This window comes from Hemitrygon akajei, chromosome 5 (assembly GCF_048418815.1).
Source record: "Hemitrygon akajei chromosome 5, sHemAka1.3, whole genome shotgun sequence".
Taxonomy (NCBI): Eukaryota; Metazoa; Chordata; class Chondrichthyes; order Myliobatiformes; family Dasyatidae; genus Hemitrygon; species Hemitrygon akajei.
In genome coordinates this window covers 153888322-153916154 of record NC_133128.1, presented here as the reverse complement: position 1 = coordinate 153916154, position 27833 = coordinate 153888322, and the positions used below count along the sequence as shown (strand labels likewise).

Below are 27833 nucleotides of genomic sequence, written 5' to 3'. Positions count from 1 at the left end.
CAAAGCTACTTTGACTTCTCTGAGCATTCTAAGATAGATCTCAGTAGATGTGCTTATTCCAACAACTTTTAGTGTACAGGCAGTCTGAGTTACGAACGTCCGACTTACAAACAACTTGTACTTACGAACGGAGGGAGGAGAACGCTGTCCGCCATTTTAAGTCGGATCACGACGCCATCCACCATTTTAAGTCATTGCCGTTGACACTATGTTGAGTGTGTAACTTTGTATTTGGCTTAAATACTTCTAAACAAGATTCACCCTGACACCTCCCCTTTTCCAGTCAGCACCTCCCCCACTTGTCCCATTTAACCTGTCTCAGTGTGGGTGGACTTTAGGACCCGGGGCAGCAGAGGACCCGTAGCTGCTCCTGAATCAGCAGTTTTCTGTTCTGTTGATGGAAAACGATCACGATTGAAAATGAAGTGGAAATAATAAAGCAATCGGAAAGAAGTGAAACACCATCAGTCATTGGAAAAGCGTTAGGCTACAGTTGGTCAAGGATCGGAACAATTTTAAAGGATACAGGTAAAGGATAAAGTGAGAATACTGGAGCATGTGAAAGCCCCTGCCCTGACGTAAGCTACAATTATTACTAAGCAATGAAGTGGTTTAATTATTGAAATACATATGCTTCTTAAGTGTCTTATCTGCATAGAAAGGTAAAAATATATACTACAGTCGACCCTCTTTATCCACGGATTCCACATGCGCGGATTCAGAAAACCCGGAAGTTCTCTCTTCAGCACTTGTTGTTTGAGCATGTACAGACTATTTTTTCTTGTCATTATTCCCTGAACAATACAGTATAGCAACTATTTACATAGCATTTACATTGTATTAGGTATTATAAGTAATCTAGAGATGATTTAAAAGGACAGGCAGTCCCCAGGTTATGAATGAGTTCTGTTCCTGAGTCCATCTTTAAGTCGGAATAGGTACATCCGGTATTATTTAGCGTCAGTTAGTAAAACGTTTTTCTTAGTATATATTTTACCTTTCCGTGCATATAAAACACTTAAGCAACATACGTATTTCAATAATTAAACAACTGCGTTGCTTAGTATAAATTGCAACTTTCATCGGGGCAGGGCCTTTCATATGCTCCATTAAAATTGTTCCGATCATTGACCGACTGTAGCCTAACGCATTTCCAATGACCAAAGGCGTTTCACCTCTTTCTGATCGCTTTATTACTTCCACTTTATTTTCAATCATGATCGTGATTACTTTCGTGAACAGAAACACTGCGGATTCAGAGCTGCACCAGGTCCTAAGGTCCACCGCACTGAAACAGGTTAAATAAAGTCCGGGGTTCCGCTGGGTCCTAAAGACCACTGCATTGAGACAGGTTAAATAAGGGACTTGAGCATCCGTGTTTTTTGGTATCCACGGGGGGGGGGGGGGGGGGGTCCTGGAAATAATCTCCTGCGGATAAGGAGGGCAGACTGTATATACAAGTGTTTGACTAACTGACGCTAAATAATACCGGATGTACCTGTTCCGACTTAAAGACGGACTCAGGAACAGAACTCGTTCATAACCCGGGGACTGCCTGTATTGTACTTCCTTATCTAAAAACATCCTTGCTATTTCTCTGGAAGGGTAAACCCGCGATCATAGAACGATCAACTCATTGGCAGCATTTTTTTAAAGTAAGGATAAAATGGAAAACCATTCTTCTAAACACAAAATAGATACTGCTAACATAAGTAGCTACTCCAAGGCTAGATTCAGTTTATTCAACTGAAGAAAATAATAATACAGCATCTTCTAACTGGAGACTGTAAGTCAAAAATGCAAAGAATGTTAGATTATCCAAACTATACATTTCTTTCTTGAAGTTCTACATTATTTTCATCAGCAGTTTTGGCTATTACTGGATACAGTCTAAATAGGGTGGGATCTGGAAATTAAATTGGAAGTTTTGCCCTCTGTTACAATCTGGTTGTTGCCAAAACTGTTGAATAATTTGAGACACATCTGCAGTTATCTTTTTAAATGTAGCCGACGATAACATTTTTATTCTGTGTTGGAGAGGGAATATTCTGTACAACCTACTGGAAATACATCAACATAAAAGATTGCACAATTTCTTGAATACTCTTCGTGCCACTTAAAAACTTCGCTTCAATATGGCATTGCAAAATCTTCAATTTTGAATATACAAAAATTTTTCAAATTGCAAGGCTGGAAAACCTGCCAAATAAGCTTGCAACAAGTTAAGGGCACATTAAATATTAACATGGTTTCACAGCTCTAGTGACTTGGTTTTAACTTTGACCTCTGGTGCTATCCATATGGATGCATGAGTTTTCTTGAGGAGGTCAAACTAGACCCCAAGCACATGTTCAATTTTATTCTTACTGAATAAAAGTTATTACAGCAAATTACCCAATTGTAGGCAACTGGAGAGTTGATGGGCCTTCGAGAGAATAGATTACAGGGAGAATAATTGGATGAGATGAATAGCTTCATTCAACATTGTAAGAATATGGCAAATCTGGTGTGGGTGCAATTGTCATTTATAATGATGGGAGAAATGCTGCTACAATTTATTTTAGTTTGAATTATGCAAGTTTTAACAGTTTTAAGGAATGTTTGTAAATATTCATCATAAACCTCATAAGATGAAATGCAGTTATTTGCCTTAAATGATCTCTACCCACCAAGCACCTACAAGATGCAACTACCTGCATGCTTCTAAGTCATATAGCACCCTGACTTAGAAAAATACATTGCTCGCCTTTCATTTTCATTGGGTCTATATCTTAAAATTCCTTACCCATCAGCAGGATTACATCTGTTCAAAATGTTGACAATAGGGATGAGCAACAAATGCAATCAATGGTGTTCATATTCAGAAAGGTGAATAAGCCTAAAAGGGTGCTGTCATCTGTGTATGGTCCTTTCAAATACCAGAGATAGGGATTGGAATGGTTTCTCCCAGTTGTTCCTTGTGTGAGTTAAAGTTATTAATTGAATTGCTGCAATCAAATTTGGCAGCACTGGCATCCAATCAGTGTTACACATATATCCAACATGTGGAAATGCTACCGTTCCCAAAATAATGGATAACATAATTGCACTGATACTAGATAGAACACTGGGGATCCCTAAACAACAGGTGTTACAGAAATGAAACATATAATCATAATATTTTAGGAGATTGTGATACGTATTGCTCTTAATCAATTAAAATGAGTGAAAATCTGTTAACAGAAATTTGACATTATACCACTGCATTTGATAGATATTTCTTCCAAAGCTCCTAAAATAGCATAAATTTGTGCAATCTAATCTCAAAAAAATGTCAAAGTAAACTTATCAAAGTACATATGTCACTATATACTACCCTGAAGGATTTACAATAATAAATACAATAAAATTCATGAAAACTATACTTAAACAAAAACTGACAAATCAACCAATGTGCAATATAAGGCAAATAGTGCAAATAAAAATAAGTAAATAAATAATACTGAGATCATGAGTTGTAGAGTCCTTGAAAGTGCACTTGTACATTGTGGAACCAGTTCAGAATTGAGGTGAGTGGAATTATCCATGATGGTTCAGAAGCCTGATTTTAAGGGTAATATTCCTGAACCTGGTGGTGTGTGATTAAAGGCTCCTGTACCCCTTGTCCGATGGCAGTAGATCATTTAAAACATTAAAACATTCATTTAGTGCCTCACTATATAGATAATGTACCGTTTGTTAGAAATTCCTACCTGATAATGGTATGTTGGCTGTTGGTAAATTGGCTGAGCCTGATGAGTCACCATTACTGGTGAACTAGAAATAGAGCGAGGCTGATGGAGTAGAACAGTAAGCAGTTTCATAAAAGATGACACAAACAACATTACACAATTGGAAGATTTCATATTATCAGAATCCCTCCAAAAGGTAGTTTCTCCTCCCCATATCTAAGCAAATTATAAAATTGTGGAATATTATGGGATCGTAACAGATTATTTAATCAATTCAAATATATGTACTCATTCCCCAAATTTTGCATAACATTTTCCCTTATAAAGTTCTTTCCAAAAATTCTAATCACCATGATCTCCTCCCACCTTATTTCCCATTTGTCTAAGATTATTTCCATTTTGTATCTTTTCATGGTTTTCTCATTGTTTATTACCAAATTATTGACATTAATATCTATCAAATATTTTATGATGCAAATTAACACCTCTGCCATTTCAGTCATCAGCAAATATTACTATTATCTAATCCTAGAGCCTTTCTCATTTATGTTTAATTACATTAATCCCTTGTTCTTTAGGAGTGACAGGATCTAAACGAACTATACAAGCAAACCCATCCCATATTGAGCTGACATTGCAGCTAAAAGGCACATTTCCCTGGCTCTTTGTGTTTAATAAGAATATGGTGTAACTCATCTCTGCAGGTTTGTTCATGGGTCATCAAACAGTGTCATTATCAGGAGTTAGAGAAAAATTGAAGCAGACCTCATGGCAAAATTCATTTCCTCATTTTACTAACATTTGACATTAAGACTTGCTTCAGCTTCTTATCACAAATTCTTCAAAATAATGTATCTGAGTGTCCTCATTATCTGTTTGAGGAGATCTGACTCTATTCTATATTCAATGTAGATTCCTATGTCCATATTTATAATGGAAACCATCTGTGCATTTTGGCAATCTGGCCTTTTAGGTGGCTTTTTTCTTCAGGCAATGCTCAAAATAGTTTGAAAACCCAAAAAACGTGACATTTTCATGCAGTAAAACAGCGTTTGTCTGAGTTCTCAGTGTTATTCCCATTGTTGATATAAAGTAAAACTCTGAAATTTGAGTGGTTGTATGTTACTTCAAGAATTCAAACAGGCACTTCCCACTACTGGTTATGCTTTATTGCTAATGCAATTTCCAACATGAGTCATGCATAAAGTCTTGCAGACAACTTGATGGGAAGAAGTGTAGTTAAGCTTTCCATGGGAATCAGTAGGTTTGTGGAAGATGTCAATTGGATATAATCTGTCTCCAAAGAGGAAGCGACCAAAAAAGGGAAGAAAATGTTGGTGGTGAACCAAGTGAATTTGAGGGCAGAAAGGAAGTCAATAGTGAAGTTTATGAATTGATGAGCTTCACATGGGTATAGAAAGTGGCCCCAATGCAGTCATCAAAGTAGCAGAAAGAGTGTTGGAGAGCGTTGTCAGGATCATGGATTGTTCCAAATAGCCAGTGAAAAAGCATGCATAACTGGGGCCCATGCCAAGAGCCAGAGCTACATTGGAGAAAGTTGGAAGTCAGAAAGAGAAGTTGTTGAGGGCAAGTACCGGTTCTGCCAGATGGAGGAGGGTGGTAGTGGAGGGGATTGGATGGGTTTGTTATCCACAAAGAAATGAGAGCCCAGAAGCCTTCCTAAAGAGGGATAGAAGTGTACAGGGACTCTACATTCATGTTGAAAATGAACTGGTTGGAGCCAGGAAACTGAAAGTTGTTGGAACTGGTGCAGAGCATGAGAGCTACCATAGATGTAGGTGGAAAAGAATTCTATGGGATGGGGGGGGGGGGGGGAAGTTAAACAAGATAGATTCAGATGTGAGAACATGAGTTCAGTAGGGCAAGGGCAAGCAGAAACAATGGAGCTACCAGCAGTCTGGCTCATGAATCTTGTGCAAAAGGTAGAAACAGTTGGTATGGGGTTTGGAAAAAATAAGGTTGGAGGCTGTGGAGGGGAGACCTCTGCAGTGATGGGGTTGGTGATGGTGAGGGAGATGGTGGCCTGATCATTCTTAATGGGGTCCTGCTTCAGGGGTAAGAGGAAGTGTCCAAGTGGAGCTGCCTGACCACTGCAACGTAGAGTTAATCCGGCAGACTACAAAGGCACTGCCCTTTAAATCACTCAGGTGTAAGCCTTCAGCTTCTGGTAAGTAACTTGTCTCCCTTTGGTCCCCAATACTTTGCACGTTGATAGAACACAATGATTACCGGTACTGTAAATATTATTTAGAACTAGCTCATCAACTATCTCTGGAATACTTGTGGTACCCTCTACCACGAAGACTGGTGCAAAATACTGTTACAAACCTATCTGCCATTTCCCTGTTTCCCGTGAGACAGGGTCCTGAATTACCCCTATGAACTGTGTTTTTGAAAAGAGAGAGAGAGTTGTTGTTCAACCCTGGACACCCTGTTATTAAGAGAGAAAGAGACAAAGACTGTTCGGAGATGGTGTTATGGTTTCTCTGCAAGCTTGTTTTGAATGTACAATGACACTGCCTGCTTGTGAGTTTTTGCAGAGAAAGAGCAACCAGCAGCTCATGGGTCGCCATGGTGACTGAGGGTGGCGTTATTTGATGGATAGCTGGTGTTCAGCACAGTGAGATAAATAGGAGGTCTGCTGATGGACCTACAGACACATGGTTTTGGACTGGACACTGAATGAGCTTTGTTGTGCCCACAGAAAAGGTAGGTTTTGGAGGATCGATCAGTGGCTCTTGCAGTGTGAAAACGGTGTGACCGGTGGGGAGTTATTTGTATGTCCAACCCTCGCCTGGGTTAATAATTCCACCACAGAAGAACGGTCCCCTTTGTGTGTGGTCAGTCAGTGACTTCCAAGGGATTTCAGAGGACAACGAGACAATCGACGGCATCAGCCTACCTGAAGAGTCAAAACTCTCCCTCTCTCTCCATCACTACTCGACTCAACACCACGAACAGAACTGAACTGTACTCATCATCATAAGACTGTATCCATTTACCCCTAGCTTGAAGAAGCCTGGACTTCCTATTTCCACACACACACACAATCATTGCTAACCCGTTTGATATATCTGCATTTATATTACTGTATTGCGTAGTTACTAATAAATAGCATTAGTTTATAGCAATACAAGACTCCACGGTGTTTTCTATTTCTCCTGGTTCTTTAACCCGTCACGGGGTATGTGACACCTGTTACTAATTTCTTTGTCTCATCCTACAAGTGCCTCACACTATCTACACCCTTTTAACGTATCTAACTGAAATCCTCCTGTTTGTTTTGACATTACTTGCTAGTTTTTTCTCCTAACTAATGTTCATCTTCAATAATTTTTTTTCATTTCCTCTACTGCTGGTTCCTGTAAAATTTAAAAAAAAGTATGCATTTACTCACAGGCCAAGTCTGTGGAACAGAAGCAATTTCTGGACTGTGGAAATAAGCCACTCCATTGTGGTATGTATATGGGTATCCTGTTGAAGTGGTTAAGTACATTGTCCCAGCTGCTGGCATTAAGCTTGTTCCTACTCAACAGGTACAATGTGATTCAGTTAAAAATACTGAGCACTTACTGAAAAAATGCATAAAGGCTAGTACATAATCTTCTACAGAAAATTTCATACCAGTTCATATACAAGCTGAAAATTAACAAGTATTTACCTAAACTCTCAAAGTCATCCGCCTGAGATGATAGCAGTATCAATATAATTCAGCATCATATGGGTAAAAGATTGCAAGGGAAATTATTTAGAGTACCCTAATTCACTGATGTTAATAGCATTAAAGATACTTAGTGAGATTCATCTTACCCTAGCATGAAACTCATTACAAGTACAATTTGACTGGAAAGAACAAAGCAACAATGTACAAAGCAAAACTTTCAGAAATAGGAAATATAAAGCATAAACAGAATCCCAATGGAATCTCTCAAAGCATTTGCTACTAAATTATGTAAAAAACAAGTAATTTACAAATTAAAAGGAATACACAAATTGAAATTACTTGTGACATTCTGCTATCAGACTTGGCAAAACTGATTTTAAAAAATCCCAACTCACTATCAATCTCCCCATATCATTATTAATTATCTGTATCCAGCTAGTGAATAGATTCATGGTCTCAACATGAAATTAAACTGTAAATAAAAATGGTTCACAATGAAGCTGTGGATTTTCATCAAAGGCAGTGCACTGTCCCCTTAAGATTTATTAAAGCTGCCTTGAATCTATTTGCTTTTACATCTTTTCATTAGTGCAGTCATTAAATATAGTCCACTGTATTCTTCCCAGAATTACCAATTATATTAAATACATACGTGGTATCCCCACTTGCTGTTTTCTTATTGCAGGACCAATATTCAGTTTTTTATCCTTGTAATTCAACTTCTCTGCCTGAAAACATAAAAATACAAAACTTATTGTCAAATTAAAAAATTGAAGTCATTTACAGAACTAAAAAGTATAATTTAATATGAATTTGGAGAGTAAAGCATTTTTTCACCCAGCTATAAATTTTTGAGTATAACATATATACTTATATGTGTAAATTCTTAAGTGTATCCTCCAAAAATTTCTAACCTATTCAATCTAAATTGCACAGACATTACAATGGTAATAATAATTAGGAGAAAAACAGATTAAATGTGGATGACTGGATTTGGAAAAAAAAAGAAATCTGAAGCAATTGTGGAAATCAGATTTTAGCTTTAAATACTTCTTGAACCTTACAAAGGATCTCTGTAAAACTGAAGACAAACAGGAACTTACATAACATTAATTTATTTTCCATAGAGTTTGGGTTAAGATAATCATACCAAAATCCTTGGAAGGAGGATGGAGAAAACAGTTCCCAATGATCTCAGATTGATTGGGCTTCAGACAGAATAGTTAGAATCATAGGGCGTTACAGCATGGTTACAGACACTTTGGCCCAGTGAGTCCATCCTGACTCAGCTACTCTCAATTTCCTGCATTCGGCACTTATCCCTCATAAGTCCCACTCTTCTATGTACTTATCAGTCCAAGTGCTTCTTAAATTTTACTACTGTACCTGCATCAACCACTTCTGGCAGTTCATTCTATACACTCACCACCCTCATCTACCATTTAGATTACTTAAAACTCTAAAAAAATTCACCAAGCACGACTTCCAAGGCACAAAGTCATACTGACTGCTAATCAACTTCTTATCTATCCAATGTTGGTAGATCCTGTTCCTTAGAATTCCCTCCAACAACTTCTCTACTATTGATGTCAGGCTGATTAGCCTATCATTCTCTGCCTTGTTAGGTATAAATATCGGAACATCATTCGATAACTTCATCAGTGGCTAACAATAAAGCACATATCTCTGTAGGGGATTCTGCAATTTCTTCTCTAACGCACCCGCAAATTTCGAGGATGCACTCAATCAAAGCGCAGTAAGGCTGCAAATACTCCTTCCTGGTAATATGAATATCCTTCAAAACATCTCCAATTGTTTCCCTTTTCAGCAATCCTCATTTTTTCCCCTCAATAAGCAAAGAGAAATAGTCATTAAAAATCTCATCTTTCTTTTGCAGGTGGCTCTGCTCATCCTGAAAGGGATCTACTCTCACTCTAGTCACCCTGCTAGATTCATCTCATACCCTCTTCTTTGCCTTCCCGATTTCCTTAACAATATCGATCCTTTTCTAGTCATTAAGTTCTAAAATACATAAAACACTATTCAACCCTCTGCCAATCAAAAAGAATGCTTGATTTTAGTTGAAATTAATTAATATTGAGCCCTTGCCTGAAATAAGCACAGCTGCAAGCAGATTTCGTTCACAGGTATAGTTTATTTGGGAAGGCATTAGAAATACCAACCTACAATGTTCTTTATGATCACTTTGAATTGTTTTTGAGTGCTGACAGGAAAAATCCCACTCTTAAATATACTCTAGTACTAACTACAACTAGAATGTAATGTAATCAAGAAGAATAATGCCTGATAAATTTAAAAATCCATCAGCCCAGTCTGTCATAAATGAGAAAATCAGCAAATGCTGGATATCCAAGTAGAACACACAAAATGGAGGAACTCAGCAGGCCAGGCACCATCTATGGAAAAGAGCAAACAGTCGACGCTGCAGGCCGAGACCCTTCATCAGGACTGGAGAAAAAATGATGAAGAGTCAGAATCTCCTTCGATATCATACAGATCTTCCACATCACCAGTCTGAGTGGCATCCGTATCAAAAACAAATGACAGTACTCTTCCAGCACTTAACTGCTTCTTTCAATAATGCCTTAAAGAACTCTTCATGCCTTATCGTTTAGATACAACTCATATAGCTCAGGAAGTTTGGGAGTAAAGAAAATTTATCAACCTGGTCAAGTTAAGTCACTTTTTTATTGTCATTTTGACCTGCTGGTACAGTACACTGCAAAAACGAGACAATGTTTCTCAGGACCATGGTGCTACATGAAACAACAGAAAAACTACAATGAACTACGTAAAACAAAAAAAAACTAGACTACAGACCTACCCAGGACTGCATAAAGTGCACAAACAGTGCAGGCATTACAATTAATAATAAACAAGACAATAGGCACAGTAGAGGGCAGTAAGTTGGTGTCAGTCCAGACTCTGGGTATTGAGGAGTCTGATGGCTTGGGGGAAGAAACTGTTACATTGTCTGGTCATGAGAGCCCAAATGCTTCAGTGCCTTTTCCCAGATGGCAGGAGGGAGAAGAGTTTGTATGAGGGGTGCGTGGGGTCCTTCATAATGCTGTTTGCTTTGCGGATGCAGCATGTGGTGTGGTGTAAATGTCTGTAATGGTGGGAAGAAAGACCCCGATGATCTCAGCTGACCTCACTATCTGCTGCAGGGCCTTGCGATCAGAGATGGTGCAATTTCCGAACCAGGCAGTGATGCAGCTGCTCAGGATGCTCTCAATACAACCTCTGTAGAATGTGATGAGGATGGGGGGTGGGAGATGGACTTTCCTCAGCCCTCTGCCAGATGAACACCAAAAAATTTGGCACTCTTAACTATCTCTACTGAGGAGCCATCCATGCTCAGTGGAGAGTGGTTGCTCTGTGCCCCCCTGAAGTCAACTATCATCTCTTTTGTTTTGTTCACATTAAGAGACAGGTTGTTGACTCTGCACCAGTCTGTTAGCCACTGCACCTCCTCTCTGTATGCTGACTCATTGTTCTTGCTGATGAGACCCACCACAGTCGTGTCATCAGTGAACTTGATGATATGGTTTGATCTGTGCGTTGCAGCACAGTCATAGGTCAGCAGAATGAACAGCAATGGTTGAGCACACAGCCCTGCGGGGGGGGGGGGGGGTGCTCAGTGTGATGGCGTTGGAGATACTGCTTCTGATCCGGTCTCCCAGTCAGGAAGTCTAGCATCCAGTTGCAGAGAGAGGTGTCCAGGCCCAATAGGCTCAGCTTTCCAATCAGTTTCTGATGAATGATTGTGTTGAATGCTGAACTGAAGTCTATGAACAGCATTCCAACGTACGTGTCTTTTTTGTCTAGGTGGGTTAGGGCCAGGGGGAGGGTGATGGCAATGGCGTCATCTGTTGAATGGTTGGAACGGTACGCAAACTGCAAGGGTTCCAGTGAGGTGGGCAGCAGGGTCTTGATATGCCTCATGACGAGCCTCTCGAAACACTTCATGATGATGGATGTGAGTGCAACGGGATGGTAGTCATTGAGGCAGGACACTGAAGACTTCTTCGGCATGGGGACGATGGTGGTAGTCTTGAAGCAGGTAAGAACGACGGCGCTGTTCAGGGAGATGTTGAAGATGTCAGTGAGAAAGTTGGTAGAGTCGCCATCGGTTGCAGCCTCCCTGAACATGTACCAGTCAGTGTACTCAAAGCAGTCATGAAGAGCAGAGATGGCTCCTGCTGGCCAGGTTTTCACCTGCTTCTGAACTGGTCTGAAGCACCTGATGAGCAGTCTGTATGCTGGGATTAGCATAACAGAGATGTGGCCTGAGTAACTGAGGTGGGGGCAGGGCTCTGCCCGGTACACGTCGGGGATGTTTGTGTAAACAAGGTCCAACGCGTTCTCCCCTGTCGTTGCAAAGTCCACATTCTGATGGAATCTGGGAAGCTCTGACTTGAGTTTGCATGGTTAAAATCTCCAGCGACAATTAACAGTACATCAGGGTGTGTGTTCTGCTGTTCGCTAATAGCCCCATACAGTTCACAGAGCACCTCCTTAGCACTGGGGGTGGAATATAGACACCGACTATAAGGACAGTGGTGAATTCCCATGGTAAATAAAATGGTCTGCATCTAACAGTCACAAACTCCACTAGCGATGAGCAGTGTCTGGAAACCAGCACAGAGTTCTTGTACCATTCCATATTGATGTAAACACACAAGCCACCACCGCGAGTCTTACCGGAAAGAGTTGCATCCCTGTCCGCTCGAAACAAGTGTATTTACAAAAAAGATCTGATCAGATCTCTTGTGCTTCATCTGATCTTCTGAATTTTATTGCATTATGATCCAATCTTTGACAGAAAACATACTGATTCAAAAACCACCAAATGTTCCAACCTAATTTTGCTCAGAAAAAGGATAGAGGAAGTATTGGAACATCACTGTGGAATGAGATGCATCCACATTAGCAAGTAACAATACTGTCATGGGTAATTTAACAGTTTCTATTTGTATTCAAACTCAGAAAGGAAATAGCATAAATTCCAGTGACAGAAAATACCATCATTTAAGTACTGAATTCTAATTACTTATGCACTCGTTCTCTTGGATTACTGGCAAAAACCCAGAAGCTAACTTTCATACACAATCATCAAACACAATGAAAGTGAAGTGTGTTGTTTGGAATAGTACCTACAGTATAAAGGAATGAAAAAAATAAGAAAACAATTCACAACTCATTTTTGCCCTGTCGATTCATTAAACAGTAACAATGTCAATGTTTAACTGTGTACATATATTTTCCTTCTTGCTAAGCACACGCTTGAAAATGAATGGGCATCGACAGCCAGTAACAGAATTAGACTAGCAGAAACAAATGAGCAATGTTGACATAACTATACACTAATCTAGAGATCTTTGTAAGATTGTTATCACTGAACATCAATATTTTGTTGTTGCGTGAATGAAATCACCGGAGAGAGAGCTACTGGTAGATACAAAGCAGCTTCTTTATTCCACAAAACAAGGTACAGCAGGCATCATACGGAGATGCTTTCGGTGGAAAGGTAGGGCTCAATATTTATTTGCTAAACATAAAGGACAATTCCATATTTACAAACTACAAGTGGCCCCCGTTTTTCAAACGTTTGCTTTACGACAGCTCGCTGTTACGAAAGACCTACATTAGTACCTGTTTTTTCTAACCAAAGAGGATTTTTGCTTTTACAAAAAAAGACGCCCACTTTATACATGTTTATCCTGAGATTTGCAACATATAAGATTATTAAGGGATTGGACAAGATAGAGGCAGGAAATATGTTCCAGATGCTGGGAGTCCAGTACCAGAGGGCATGGTTTGAGAATAAGGGGTAGGTCATTTAGGACAGAGTTAAGGAAAAACTTCTTCTCCCAGAGAGTTGTGGGGGTCTGGAATGCACTGCTTCGGAGGCAGTGGAGGCCAATTCTCTGGATGCTTTCAAGAAGGAGCTAGATAGGTATCTTATGGATAGGGGAATCAAGGGATATGGGGATAAGGCAGTAACTGGGTATTGATAGTAGATGATCAGCCATGATCTCAGAATGGCGGTGCAGGCTCAAAGGGCCGAATGGTCTACTTCTGCACCTATTGTCTATTGAAAGACTACCATGACTGTAAAGCCTTTTGCGAGTAGTTGTGTGCGCATGTGTGTACATGCCAATTTTTTTCCTCCAAATCGATTTTGGCTGTCTTCCCGATTTTGATAAGTGAACCTACACTGTACATACAATATTTCTACCTAATATAGGTTGTGTATTTATCATATCATTCCTGCTTTTACTATGCTTGTGTTATTTTAGGTTTTATGTGTTAATTGGTATGATTTGGTAGGTTATTTTTTGGGTACGGGAACGGCCAAAAAAATTTCCCATATAAATTAATGTTAATTGCTTCTTCGCTTTATGACATTTCGGCTTACGAAAGGTTTCATAAGAACGCTCTACCTTTGGATAGCGGGGGGAAACCTGTATAGACAATGCTTTCTTTTGAAACTACGTTCAAACTTCACACCTTCTGGTTCACATCCTTCCCACAGACACCAGCATCGTCTGTGGGCTGGGATTCACAGCTCTTAGGAAATGCATTGTTCCAAATTAAATCCACAATAGTCAAGGAACAGAAGACTGGTAGACAAAGACATTTGTTAAATGTAAATGACCTAAACCCAAAAATCACCTGAACAGTCCCTTCCCTTGATCCTCCCGGACAGAAATAAATTTGTACCGGGAAAAGGCCAACCTTGGAGGATCTACTCAAATAGGGCAGCAAAAACGCCTTGCCTCAAAAAACCCCAAGTTTGTGTGCCTCCATATCTACTCTAGTATTCCCTAATCGTTACCTACCAAATGTTAAGCAGAGAGGCAGTTCCAGAAATTTGAACAAGTCTTTAGAAATGTGGTTTCTTTCATGTGCCTGTTGGCTCTTTCCCTGCAGGCTGATTGCAGCTTAATCACATTCCTTTGTCTTCACCCCTTCATTCTCTGGTCGCTGAAACTCTTTCCAGGAGCACCCACAGGCCCTCCCATCGATGTAAAGGAAGGGGTTGGGGTGGCCTCTATGTAAATGTCTACAAGGACCTCTCCCTGGTGGCACCCCCTTCCAATCTGTCCAGTCGATCACTGGCCCAACCACTGAAAGGGCCCAGCTCCTCTTTGAGACTAACGGTGACTGCCTTCAGATGTCGTGTGCAGTCTGAAATGCCACCGAAGTTGTGGAACTTGGTGTCTCTGCTTTAACTTAAAAATCCCTCCCCATCTATTTTCCAATCTTTTCTATTCTATGCTACAAAACCAATCATCTACCTTCAGCAATCAGCCTTCATCATCATCCCACTTTAACATAATATTCACGGTTTTCTGCCTTTGCGTTTCCTCGTTGTATGTTTATATCACAAAGGTCTTCCACGTACTGTGTCATTCTATCCCTGTAAGCCCTAGGCTCCCTGCAACCCGTAATTACCCCATGGTATAACTTCAGTAACATCTGCCTAATACGTGGTGGGGCCACTGCAACTCTTTGCTTCCCATGTGCCCAGCTCCCATCCGGTTGCTCCTTTGTTCCCTTTCTCTTCTGCCTCCACCTCTTCATATACTTCTGTCGTTTCTTCCTGCGCACTTGGAATTTCAATTGCCTCTTGTTCCTCTGATGCCTTATTCGCAAGTAATGTCTACCCTCGGAGGGACTGGAAAAACTTTATGTTTCGGAGACAGGCCATTCAGGATTGTTGCAGGGCCCGCCACAATGGGATGCAATCTTGGTAGCCTGTTTTTAATGGATATGATCCACTGGGCTTTACTGGCCATGTAGGCGAGTTAGTAGTGGCTGCAGTCTCTCTGCATATCCCTAGAGTTTTTGTTCTTTCACTATACTCACTATACCCTGGACAGCTGTCAATGCGTCAATTTTTATAGGGTACTGCTTATGGTGTTTATACAGACCCTCCTCTATTTTAACTGGGTTTATCTTTACTCGACCACAATCTTGCTTGTGTGTAGCCCACACTGCTGGGAACTGCTGACAAAGTAACCCAGAGACGGGGGATGTCATGTGATGACGTAGGATCGAAACATGGAAATCCAGCTCTTCCATAAAAAAACAGTAAAATAATGTTTAAGTGAAGAAAAGTTAGTAAATACTTTTAAAAAATTACTTATAAACTACTCAGGAATGTCTTAAGATATGTCTCCTAAACAGAAGCAGAAGAAAACTACTACTTTGAAGACAACAAAAGTTGGAAAAGAATCAAGGCCAGCTGCCATGAAAGAGCCTTGGGCTCAAGTGCATTTTACCTCTGGCGATACAGAACAGGAAACTGCGGCAACATCAACCGTTTCCAAAAAAAAAAAACCCAACAGGAATTGCGCATGCGTGAAGGAAGGGGCATGCGCAAACACGAGCAACCCAAACTACAAATCCCAGCTATGATTGGAACTGAAAGTGAAAGTGTTTATGAGGCGGAATCAGATTCTCTGGATAAATCAGACGATGAAGAGACAAACAAAGGGCAACAGGAAGAGGTTGGAGGTGATATTGGAGACATAAAAAAATCTTTTGTGCAAATAATGCATGAATTAAAAGCATTAAAAGTAATAAAAAGATATTAAAAATATGAAGATTATGTTTGATAAAATAATGAAAAGACAGAGGACAAAATGGACAAGAAAATTAAAAACTTGGAAGAAACAATGGGAGACACCATTGATAGAGTGAATAAAATGGAAGATAATATTTCTGCCTGGACATCAGAAAGAAAACGGATGTTGGAAAAAGTGAATGTACTTGAAAATTTTAGCAGACGAAATAATATTAAGATTGTTGGACTTAAAGAAGGTATAGAGGGAGAGGATCCAATAATTTTTTTTCAAAAAAGGATTCCGGAAATGGAATAAGGAACCCAGTTAATTGAAATTGAAAGGGCTCACAGAGCCTTAAGATCAAGACCTCGTTGATCAAAACCCACGATCAATCTTGATAAAATGCTTAAGACATCAAGATAAAGAAAAGATCCTGAAGGCGGCTGCCCAACGTGCCAGAAAGAGAAACGGGCCATTGATGATAAAAGGGAAAACAGTTCTTTTCTATCCTGATATAAGTTATGACCTTTTGAAGAGAAAGAAGGAATTTAACCCAGCAAGAAAAGTTTTATGGGAAAAGGGTTATAAATTTATATTGTGCCACCCGGCAACCCTGATAATTTTTTTGGATGACGGAAAAAGATGTTTTACTGATTATCGGGATGTGGAAGAATTTGCGCAAGAACGCCCAAATATTTGCTAACCACAGCCAAAGATTTAAAAGTGAAATGGATTAAAGATGAAGACAGGGACAGTGAATGTTGATGGATGTTTAAGGACAGAAGAATATTTAAATATATTCTTAATTATATGATACAGGGGGAGAAAGGGGAAAATTTGAGAAATATTAATCGAGAGTAGTGATATTATTTTTTCTTCTCTTATATATACTTTTTTATGTTACGGGGGAGCTGGGGGAACTTCGGATCGATTGCTACGGGATTCACGTGTGTAATCATGGCGATTGCCATGACCCGTACAACGGAGGGGGGTAATGTTGTGTTTTTGTTTATTCACAACATTTGTAGGGGGGTATTTTTTTTTCTTTATAATCTATTTTTCTTTAATCTTTCTTTCTTTGCCTGGACAATCCGGCAGGGGGAGGGGGGGCAGAGACGCATAGCAACACTGAGAATTTTAAAAAGATTCCCCAAGGTACTACGAAGGTTGAAAAATTAGGTATTACTATAGACTGGAGTAACCCTGTTAAAAATAATGACTAATTTGCTGAATTTTTAAAGTTTTAATGTTAATGGGCTTAATGGACCGGTGAAAAGAAAAAGAATTTTAACATATATTAAGAAAATGAAAATAGATATACCTTTTTTTTTACAAGAAACACACTTAACAGAGATAGAACATCAGAAATTAAAGACAGATTGGGTTGGAAATGTTATTGCAGCTTCATTTAATTCAAAGGTGAGGGGAGTTGCAATTTTGGTTAATAAAGCTTTACCAATTAAAATACAAAATGTATTAATTGATTCTGCGGGGCGATATGTAACTATACATTGTCAAATTTTTTCAGAACTATGGACTCTTATGAATAATTATGCACCAAATGAAAATGATGTAAAATTTATACAAGAGGCTTATTTGAATTTGGCTGACGCACATGACAAAATATTAATAGGTGGAGACTTTAATTTTTGTCTAGACCCAGTGTTAGATAGATCAACAAAGGTTGTTACAAAATCAAAAGTAGCAAAATTATCTTTATCATTGATGAAAGATTTAAATTTGATTGATATATGGAGAAGAATTAATCCAAAAGAAAGAGATTACTCATTTTATTCAAATAGACATAAAACTTATTCAAGGATAGATTTTTTCCTATTATCAACAAATATTCAAGACAGAGTGAAAAATATGGAATATAAAGCAAGAATATTGTCAGATCATTCCCCCTTGACAATGACAATGATAATGATGGATAAAGAGGAATCGATTTACAGATGGAGATTTAATTCAATATTATTAAAACGTCAAGATTTTTGTGATTTCACGAAAAAGCAGATTCAGTTTTTTTTAGATACAAATTTACATTCAGTTGTTGATAAATTTATAGTAAGGGAAGCAATGAAGGCATATTTGAGAGGCCAGATAATAAGTTATACTTCTAGAATTAAGAAGGAATATATGGTAGAAATAGATCAATTGGAAAAAGAGATTACAAAATTAGAAAAAGAATCTCAAAGATATATGACAGAAGAAAAACGAAGACAACTTATTAACAAGAAGTTACAATATAATACACTTCAGACATACTGAACAGAAAAAGCAATTATGAGAACTAAACAGAGATATTACGAACTAGGTGAAAGATCACACAAGATTCTTGCTTGGCAGTTAAAAACAGACCAGATTTCCAAAACGATAAATGCAATTAGAACAAGTGTAAATAAAATTACTTCTAAACCTTTAGAAATTAATGAAACTTTTAAGAATTTTTGTTCTGAACTGTATCAATCAGAATCACAAAATGATAATGTTGAGATAGAAAGGTTTTTATCACAAATAACTCTACCAAAATTGAATTCGGAAGAACAGAAGGGATTAAATATGCCTTTTACATAAAAAGAGGTCGAAGAAGCTCTAGGATCACTTCAGAATAATAAATCCCCAGGAGAAGATGGTTTTCCACCCAAATTTTATAAAAAGTTTAAAGATTTACTAATTCCTCCTTTTATGGAGTTAATACCCAAGCGGAAAGAACGCGTAAACTTCCAGAATCTTTTTCGACAGCTATTTTAATAGTATTGCCAAAAAAAGACAGAGATATTTTAAAGCCAACATCATTTTGACCTATTTCTTTGTTGAATACCGACTATAAAATAATAGCAAAAATTTTATCTAATAGATGATCTAAATACTTACCAAAATTAATACATATGGATCAAACAGGATTTATCAAAAATAGACAATCGGCAGATAATGTAACTCGGTTACTTAGCATAATTCATTTAACACAAAAGAGGGAGGAAATCAGTGTGGCAGTTGCCTTAGATGCAGAAAAAGCATTTGATAGATTGGAATGGGATTTTTTATTTAAGGTATTGGAAAAATATGGATTAGGAGTATCTTTTATAAAATGGATTAAAACCTTAAATACTAATCCCAAAGCTAAAGTAGTGACAAATGGTCAAATTTCAACATCATTTCAGTTAACAAGGTCAACTAGACAAGGTTGTCCATTATCACCTGCTTTATTTGTGTTGGCAATAGAACCATTAGCTGAATTAATTAGAACGGACCCAGATATTATGGGTTTCAGAGTTAACCAGGAGGAATATAAGATTAATTTATTTGCTGATGATATTTTGCTTTATTTAACAAACCCATTGTATTCACTGCGTAAATTATCTTCTAGATTGGAAGAATATGGGAAAATATCAGGCTACAAAATAAATTGGGATAAAAGTGAAATTCTACCTCTTACTAAAGGAGATTATAGTCAATGTTGACTAATAACTCAATTTAGATGGCCGATAAATGGTATAAAATATTTAGGTATAAGAATTGATAATGATATAAAGAATTTATATAAATTAAATTACTTACCATTATTGAAAAAAATTCAAGAAGATCTTGATAAATGGATTACATTACCAATAACATTAGTAGGCAGAGTAAATGCTGTAAAAATGAATATATTCCCTAGATTACAATATTTATTCCAAACACTACCAATACAATTACCGTAGAAGTTTTTTCAAGAGTTAAATAAATGTGTGAGGAAGTTCCTTTGGAAAGGCAAGATGTCAAGAATATCATTGGAAAAACTGACATGAATATTTGATCTAGGAGGGTTACAACTTCCAAACTTTAAGAATTATTATAAAGCAAATCAACTTAGATTTATTGCATCTTTTTTTGATGAAGATAAACCGGCATGGATTAGAATAGAATTAGATAAAATAGGAGAAAATATAACAGAAGATTTTATATATAAGTGGGAATCTAAATGGATACGGGAAAAGAAAGAATCCCCTATATTAAAACATTTGATTGATTTATGGGATAAGATAAATGTTGATGATGAGATAAAGAAATCAATTGGTTTCAAAAAGGGATTAGATATATAGGAGATTGTTTTGAAGGAGGTATTTTAATGTCATTTGATCAACTAAAGAATAAATACAAAATGTCAAACAACACTTTTTTGTTATTTCCAATTAAGGGCTTATTTAAGAGATAAATTGGGTCAAACAATGTTATTGCTGAAACCTAATGAAATGGAAACTTTAATTCAAAAAGGAAAAATTAAAAAAATTATTTCTTGTATGTATAGTTTGATTCAAAAACAGGCAATTAAACAAGGAATTCATAAGTCAAGACAAAAATGGGAAACTGATTTGAATATCAAAAATTGAAGAAACAAATTGGTCAAGACTATATCTTGACAGTATGACAAATACAACAAATGTCCGGTTAAGATTAGTGCAATATAATTTTTTACATCAATTATATATGACACCACAAAAAATAAATAAATTAAACTCAAATTTATCTGATCAATGTTTCCGATGTAATCAAGAAATCGGTACTTTTTTACACTGTACTTGGTCTTGCTTTAAAATTCAACCTTTTTGGACAAATTTAAGAGTTTTATTGGAACAAATTATTGGAACACAACTTCCACATAATCCAACATTATTTTTACTAGGCGATATTGAAGGGATAAAACCGAAATCCAAACTCAATAAATATCAGAAAGAATTCATAAAAATTGCATTGGCAGTAGCCAAAAAGGCTATTGCAGTTACTTGGAAATCGGATTCATACTTAAGTATAGATTGTTGGAAGAATGAAATTTTCAGCTGCATTCCACTTGAAAAAATTACTTATAATTTAAGAGATAAATATGAAATATTTCTGAAAATTTGGTGCCCTTATTTACAAAAGATAGGATTAAACATATAAGTGCTCAGAAGATAAAATTATTGGTTATTTGGGGAAAGAAGTAAATATATACACTAAAGCTATTATGAACTCCGTGGAGCATGTGGGGATCTTCCGATATCCAGGCATTCTTTTTTTTTTCTTCTCTTTTTTTTCTCTTTCTACAGGGATATGTTAGGGGGGAGGGGGGAAGGGTTGATAATTTTTAAAAAAAAAATTATTTTAAAAAAAAGTAACCTAGAGACACCATCCTGGCTCCAGTCTCTGGTGATTGGGGCAGCTGCAACTATGCTAGCCAGGTTGTGTATTCTGTTGGTTGTATGCGTTCGCCGCCCGACTTGTCCATATTATTTCTCCCTTTCACGAATCTAGAACAGCTCCTGCTTCCCTTAGGATGTCTATTCCAAGGATAGAGCCCTTGATATTTGGACATACCCAGAAATACACTGGAAGCTGCACTCCCCCAATTTCGAGTACTTAAGACTCACTTCTTTCTGCTTTCACTGTTTTCCCTCCTACGCCCCTAATATAAATGGCCTGTCTGGTTGTTGGCAAGGATAGGTCTGTTATTGATACCGATGCCCCTGGGTCACTTACCATATTGCACTGCCGCCCCCCCTAACAATGCAGTTGTGTACATCTGCGGTTCACCAGCACTGGCAGTGGGGCCTGTTGCCATATCTTTTTCTGACTTAGGAGCAGTCTTTGCTAGCTCTTTGATCTGATTGATGGTCAGACTGGGCACCAATGGGGTGAGAGACTATGTGGCTGCTGTGACGTTCACCTGTTTTTCTTTCCTCTTTTTGGGCACTGCCTCCAAGCGTGTCACAATAGGCCGCACCTGTAGCATATCAACTCCTTTACCCTCCCACGTCTATTCCAGCAATTCCTTGCTTTATGCCCTGGTTGCCGGCAAGCAAAACAAACTCTCTGGGACATCACCGCAGCTGCATCTACTATAGTCACCACGATTTCTCTTGACTTTCTTTAGTCTATCTCACTGGCCCATGAAACTATCGCAGAGTAGGTTGACCCCACTGTTATGCCTGTCTAAAACTTCCTGGTCGGCTGAGCTCAGGCCTTCCTACAGCATTTTCACGAAGACTTGGTCATCCCTCCCTGGATTATCCAACCCTGAATACTCCTCATATGCTTGATATTTACATTCTGCATAATCCATGGCCATCTCATGAGCTTTTTGAATCACTGCCATTATTGTTCCCCAGTTACTCACACCTCCCCCCAGTCGCTGCCTCACTTCCCCTTTAAAAAGAGGGTATGTTTCTTCATTGATGGCGTTCCCGATAGTTGCCCAGGTACCATCCCACACCCCTTGGGCCATCTTTGCTTTTACCAACATGTGTATATCCTTAGGGTGTACCTGGTGAATTTCAACCATGTCCTCGAGCTTATGCCAGAAGTCTGAATTCCCACATGTGACTTTATGTGGGGGCAACTCTGACAAAATGCTCTGTTTCTCGATGTTTGGCAGAATCTCAAATGGCTATGTAGAGTGTATAGGTGAAGGGCTTATGAATGTTCGTAATCATTGTCAAGGGCTGGTTTGGATCATCAGGGTTCTCAACCTAACGTAGCTTGATCTCAATAGGTGCCATCCCGTCAGATATATCTGGGTAAAACCTCTCACTGAAATACCTCCACACTAATTCCTGCACTACGCAAAATAAAAAAGATGGGTACCAGTTAAACAGCACGTACTTAAAACTGCAGAGTATGTACCCTGCAATCTGCCACTTTTGAGCACCTGAACTCATGATGCCTGCAGTATTCCTTTGCATCACATTTGCAAAACATACACTAAAATGCAGCTCCCCAAACGAGTTTACACACCCTCTCTCTGTCGTCCCGAATCATTGGTAACCACCCTTCGCAACTGGTGGTTCCGTCTCGTCAAGTTAACACACAGTTTCCTCACTTACATAAATACACATTCACATGCACATTGGTTTTATATCTACCAGTTCAGTTCTCCGCATTCGTGATATCTTGTGTTCCCATGTACCACCGACCCAAACTGATCCAAGTGAGAGTGCTATCTTAGAAAATACTCACCCACTTAAGACTGCTAAGATCGCTGGTCACACGATAGGTCACGAAGGTATCCCATTACTGACACCAAATGTTGTTACGTGAATGAAATCACCAGAGAGAGAATTACTGGTGGATACAAAGTAGCTTCTTTATTAGACAAAACAAGGTATAGCAGGCATCATAAGGAGTCCTTCGGTGGAAAGGTTTGCTGGCCCAACATGGGGCTCGATATATATTTGCTAAACACAAAGGACAATTTCATATTTACAAAGTATAAACAATGCTTTCTTTCAAAACTACATGCAAACTTCACACCTTCTGGTTCACATCCATCCCAGACGCCAGCATTGTTCCAAATTAAATCCACAATACATTGTCAAGGAACAGAAGACCAGTAGCCAAAACCATTTGCTAAATGTAAATAACCTAAATCCAAAAATCTTTAATATTTAATAGGCAACACGAGTGAATCTGCAGATGCTGGAGATAAATAAAAACACAAAACGCTGGCAGAACTCAGCAGGCCAGACAACATCTATGGGAGGAGGTAGTGACGACGTTTCAAGCCAAAACCCTTCATCAGGAATGTTTCAACTCTTATAGAACTTCAGAATGTTTTAAGTCCTAAAACATCCTAAAAAGTCCTTCATCAGGAGTGTTTCAACTCCTATAAAACTTCAGAATGTTTTAAGTCCTAAATAATGCAAAGTCGAGGAATGCTTATAATCTGAATCAGGTGTATTGTCACTGACAGAAATGGTAAAATTTGTTGTTTTGCGGCAGTACAGTGCAGGCATAACAAATCACTATGCTATAATAAAAAATGTGCAAAATAGAGGAATAGTGATATTATGTTCATGTACTGTTCAAAAATTTGAAGGCAGAGGAGTTGAAGCTGTTCCTAAAACATTGAGTGTAGGTCTTCAGGATCCTGTACCTCCTCCCTGATGGTAGTAATGCGAAAAAGACATATACTTTATGATGAATGCTGCCTTTGGAAGATGCCTTCAATAGCAGGGAGGATTGTGCCTATGATAGAGCTGACTGAATTACAATCCTCTGAAACCCCTTACGATCCCCATGCATTGGCATCTCTATACCAGGTGGCGATGCAAGAAGTCAGAATGCTCTCCAATGTGTAGAAATCTGCAGGTGTCTTTGGTGAGATTCCAAATCTTCTCAAACTCTTAATGAAGCAGAGCTGCTGGTTTGCCTTTGTTATAATTGCTTCAATGTGTTGTGCCCAGGATAGATTGCGAGATATTGAATCCAGGAACTTGAAACTGCTCATCCTTCATTATGCTGACCCCTCAATGAGGATAGGTGTGTGTTTTCTCAACTTCCCCTTCATGAAGCCTATTATCAATTCCTTGGTCTTTGTGACATTGAGTGCAAAATTATTGTGACACCACTCAACTGAAGTATCTTTTTCCTATACACTCTACATAGCCATTTGAGATTCTGCCAACAGCAATGCCTTTGGCAAATTTATAGAAGGCGTTTGGGCTGTGCTTAGCCATATAGTTATGAGTGTAGACAGTAGAGCACCGGGCTAATAAGGACTCAATTCACCTACCAGCACAACTGATCGGCAGATGCAATAGCCACTGCTCTACATACCGTCCTTACACATCTGGAGAAGAAGGATGTTTATATGAGAATGATGTTCTTGGACTACAATTCAGCATTCAACACCATAGTTCCATCCAGGCTTGACAAGAAGCTCAAGAGACCTTGGCCTTGACTCTACCTTGTGCAGCTGGATCCTGGACTTCCTGTCAGATCGCCAACAGGTTGTAAGAGTAGGCCCCCTCACTTCCACTCCTCTGACTCTCAACACAGGAGCACCTCAGGGCTGTGTACTAAATCCTTTTCTTTACTCCCTGTATACCCATGACTGTGTCGCCACCCACAGCTCTAATCTGCTAATTAAATTTGCCAACACTACATTGATTGGCCTTCATCTCAAACAATAATGTGGTGGCCTACAGGGAAGGAGTCATCTCTCTGACACAGTGGTGTCAAGAAAACAACCTCTCCCTCAATGTCGCAAAAACAAAGGAGCTGGTTTGGGATTACAGGAGAAATGGAGAGGGTCTAACCCCCATTGACATCAATGGATCTGGTGTTAAGAGGGTAAACAGCTTTAAGTTCCTCAGTATCCACATCACAGAGGACCTCACATAGTCTGTACACAACAGCTGTGTGGTGAAAAAGGCACAATAGCCCCTCTATCACCTCAGATGGTTGAGGAAGTTTGGTATGGGCCCCCAAATCCCAAGAACTTTCTACAGAAGCACAATTGAGAGCATCCTGACTGGCTGCATCACTGCCTGGTATTGGAACTGTACCTCCCTTAATCGCAGGACTCTGCAGAGAGTGGTGTGGACAGCCCAGCACATCTGGAGTTGTGAACTTCCCATGATGCAGAACATTTACAAAGACAGGCGTGTAAAAAGGGCCCATAGGATCATTGGGGACCGGAGTAACCCTAACCACAATCTATTTCAGCTGCTACCATTCCAGAAACGGCACCACAACATAAAAGCCAGGACCAACAGGCTCTAGGACAGCTTCTTCCACCAGGCCATCAGACTGATAAATTCACGCTGATTTGAGTGAACTCTATGTTACATGACTGTTCTATTTATTATAAATTAGTATGATTGCATATTGCACATTTAGACAGAGACATAATGTAAAGATTTTAACTTCCCATGTATGTGAAGGATGTAAGATAGTGGTCACCAACCTTTTTAAGCCCAAGATCCCCTACCTCGACCTTAGTGAAAGGCAAGATCTACAGAACAGCTCAGATTGTACTTCTAATTTGAGGCCTTTTATTTGGTCTAATTGTATTTGAATTACATAAAATGCTTTTATGAAACTTTCAAATTAATTCAAACAAGAAAACACTGTAACTAGCTTATCAAACAGGCCATAGCTGTCTTTCTTTAAGAATATTACAATACCTCACACCTTTAATTCTAAGTTTCATCATTTAATTTTATTTCAACATGAAAAATAAATGAATGAAAATTGACTGTTGCACTCAGTATGATGACTGAGGCTGAACACTTTCTGCTAGTTCTCTGAAATTTAGCTCATGACTACAGACAGCCAGTCTGAGACAGTCTGTGAGGTGTCTGTCAGTAAGACAGCTCCTGTACAAAGATTTAATAATTTTCATCTATGAAAATGCAATTTCACATAGATAAGTTGACCCGAAGTAGGCACTGACTTTTAGGGCACATGATGAGATGAGGAAACTTCTCCCTGCAGACAAGTCCCCAAAAGTCACCGTCCCTTGATCTTGCTTTAAGCTCAATGTCATTTTGCAAATCAATTTCCATTTCGGTATTACTTGGCACACCAAATACTTGCTGGAATTTGGCTGCTATCTGATAGATAGATAGATAGATACTTTATTCATCCCCATGGGGAAATTCAACTTTTTTTCCAATGTCCTATACACTTGTTGTAGCAAAACTAATTACATACAATACTTAACTCAGTAAAAAATATGATATGCATCTAAATCACTATCTCAAAAAGCATTAATAATAGCTTTTAAAAGGTTCTTAAGTCCTGGCGGTTGAATTGTAAAGCCTAATGGCATTGGGGAGTATTGACCTCTTCATCCTGTCTGAGGAGCATTGCATCGATAGTAACCTGTCGCTGAAACTGCTTCTCTGTCTCTGGATGGTGCTATGTAGAGGATGTTCAGAGTTTTCCATAATTGACCGTAGCCTACTCAGCGCCCTTCGCTCAGCTACCGATGTTAAACTCTCCAGTACTTTGCCCACGACAGAGCCCGCCTTCCTTATCAGCTTATTAAGACGTGAGGCGTCCCTCTTCTTAATGCTTCCTCCCCAACACGCCACTACAGACATTGAATGACGCCAACCTTCTAAGGAAGTACAGCCTGGTTTGTGGCCTCAGATTCTGTATTATCAGCCGCTCCATGGTCTTCATCACGTGCGACGTCAAGGCAACAGGTCTGAAGTCATTCAACTCCTTTGGTTGTGGTTTCTTCGGTACCAGGACAATACAGGATGTTTTCCACTGTCTGGGTACTCTTCTCTGCTCCAGGCTCATGTTGAAGATGCGCTGTAGTGGTTCTCCCAGCTCAGTCGCACAGGCCCTCAGTAATCGTGGGGAAACTCCATCCGGTCCAGCCGCCTTGCTGGTACAGATCTTCCTCAGTTGACCTTCCACCTGTGCAGCCGTAATCCTGGGCGTGGGCAAGGTCTCCTGTGAGTGGCTATTTTCCTGTGAGGGAAGTAAGCCTGGTGTGGATTTCTGCGGTGATTTCTGTTCTATACCCACTGGCAGAAATGGGTTTGAAATAAATGCAGCAATATCTTTCATGACGTTTAACTCGCCAAAACGCTGATCAAATTTTATTGCCAGTTTGTCTAGGTAAGCACAGTACTGCTCAGGGTGAAAAGCATTTTTTTCCTTGATGGCCTGTAACATTTTTTCCCCAAGTTGGGGAAGTGTGTCAGCCTCCCATTCTTTAAATTTGAAATCCAAACACCAAGCTTGGCCTTAAACGCATTTACTGTGCTTATCATGTGGGGCAGGCGTTGGTCTTTTCCCATGAGCTTGTTATTAAGTGCGATTTAATTTAGCCATTAGGTCTGTCAGAAACTCTAAATCCAGTACCCACACATCATCTGACAGTTCCTCGTGCTCCTTGTTTCTTGTCGACAGAAAAGTCTTATTTCAGGCAGCAAGTCAACAAATTGTTGCAGCACTATGCCATGACTCAACCACCATGAGAATTGTCTCTGCAAGCGGCATCGAGCTCATCCAATAACGCATTGAATAAGCGATGCTGAAGCGCTTTTGCTTGAATCAAGTTTATCAGTTTGACCACCAGTG

The 27833-nt window shown here is 39.0% G+C and overlaps 1 protein-coding gene across 1 annotated transcript in view; it reads right to left on the bottom strand.

The window, feature by feature from the left end:
* The window catches only part of LOC140728340 (protein boule-like), a 109956-nt gene that overhangs the window by 55757 nt on the left and 26366 nt on the right, over positions 1–27833 (bottom strand). The window contains exons 5-7 of the mRNA XM_073046925.1: positions 8048–8123; positions 7129–7256; positions 3732–3812 (exon numbers count right to left, since the gene is read on the bottom strand). Of these exons, the coding sequence (XP_072903026.1) occupies positions 3732–3812; positions 7129–7256; positions 8048–8123 (285 nt within the window). The remainder of the gene's footprint in view (positions 1–3731; positions 3813–7128; positions 7257–8047; positions 8124–27833) is intronic.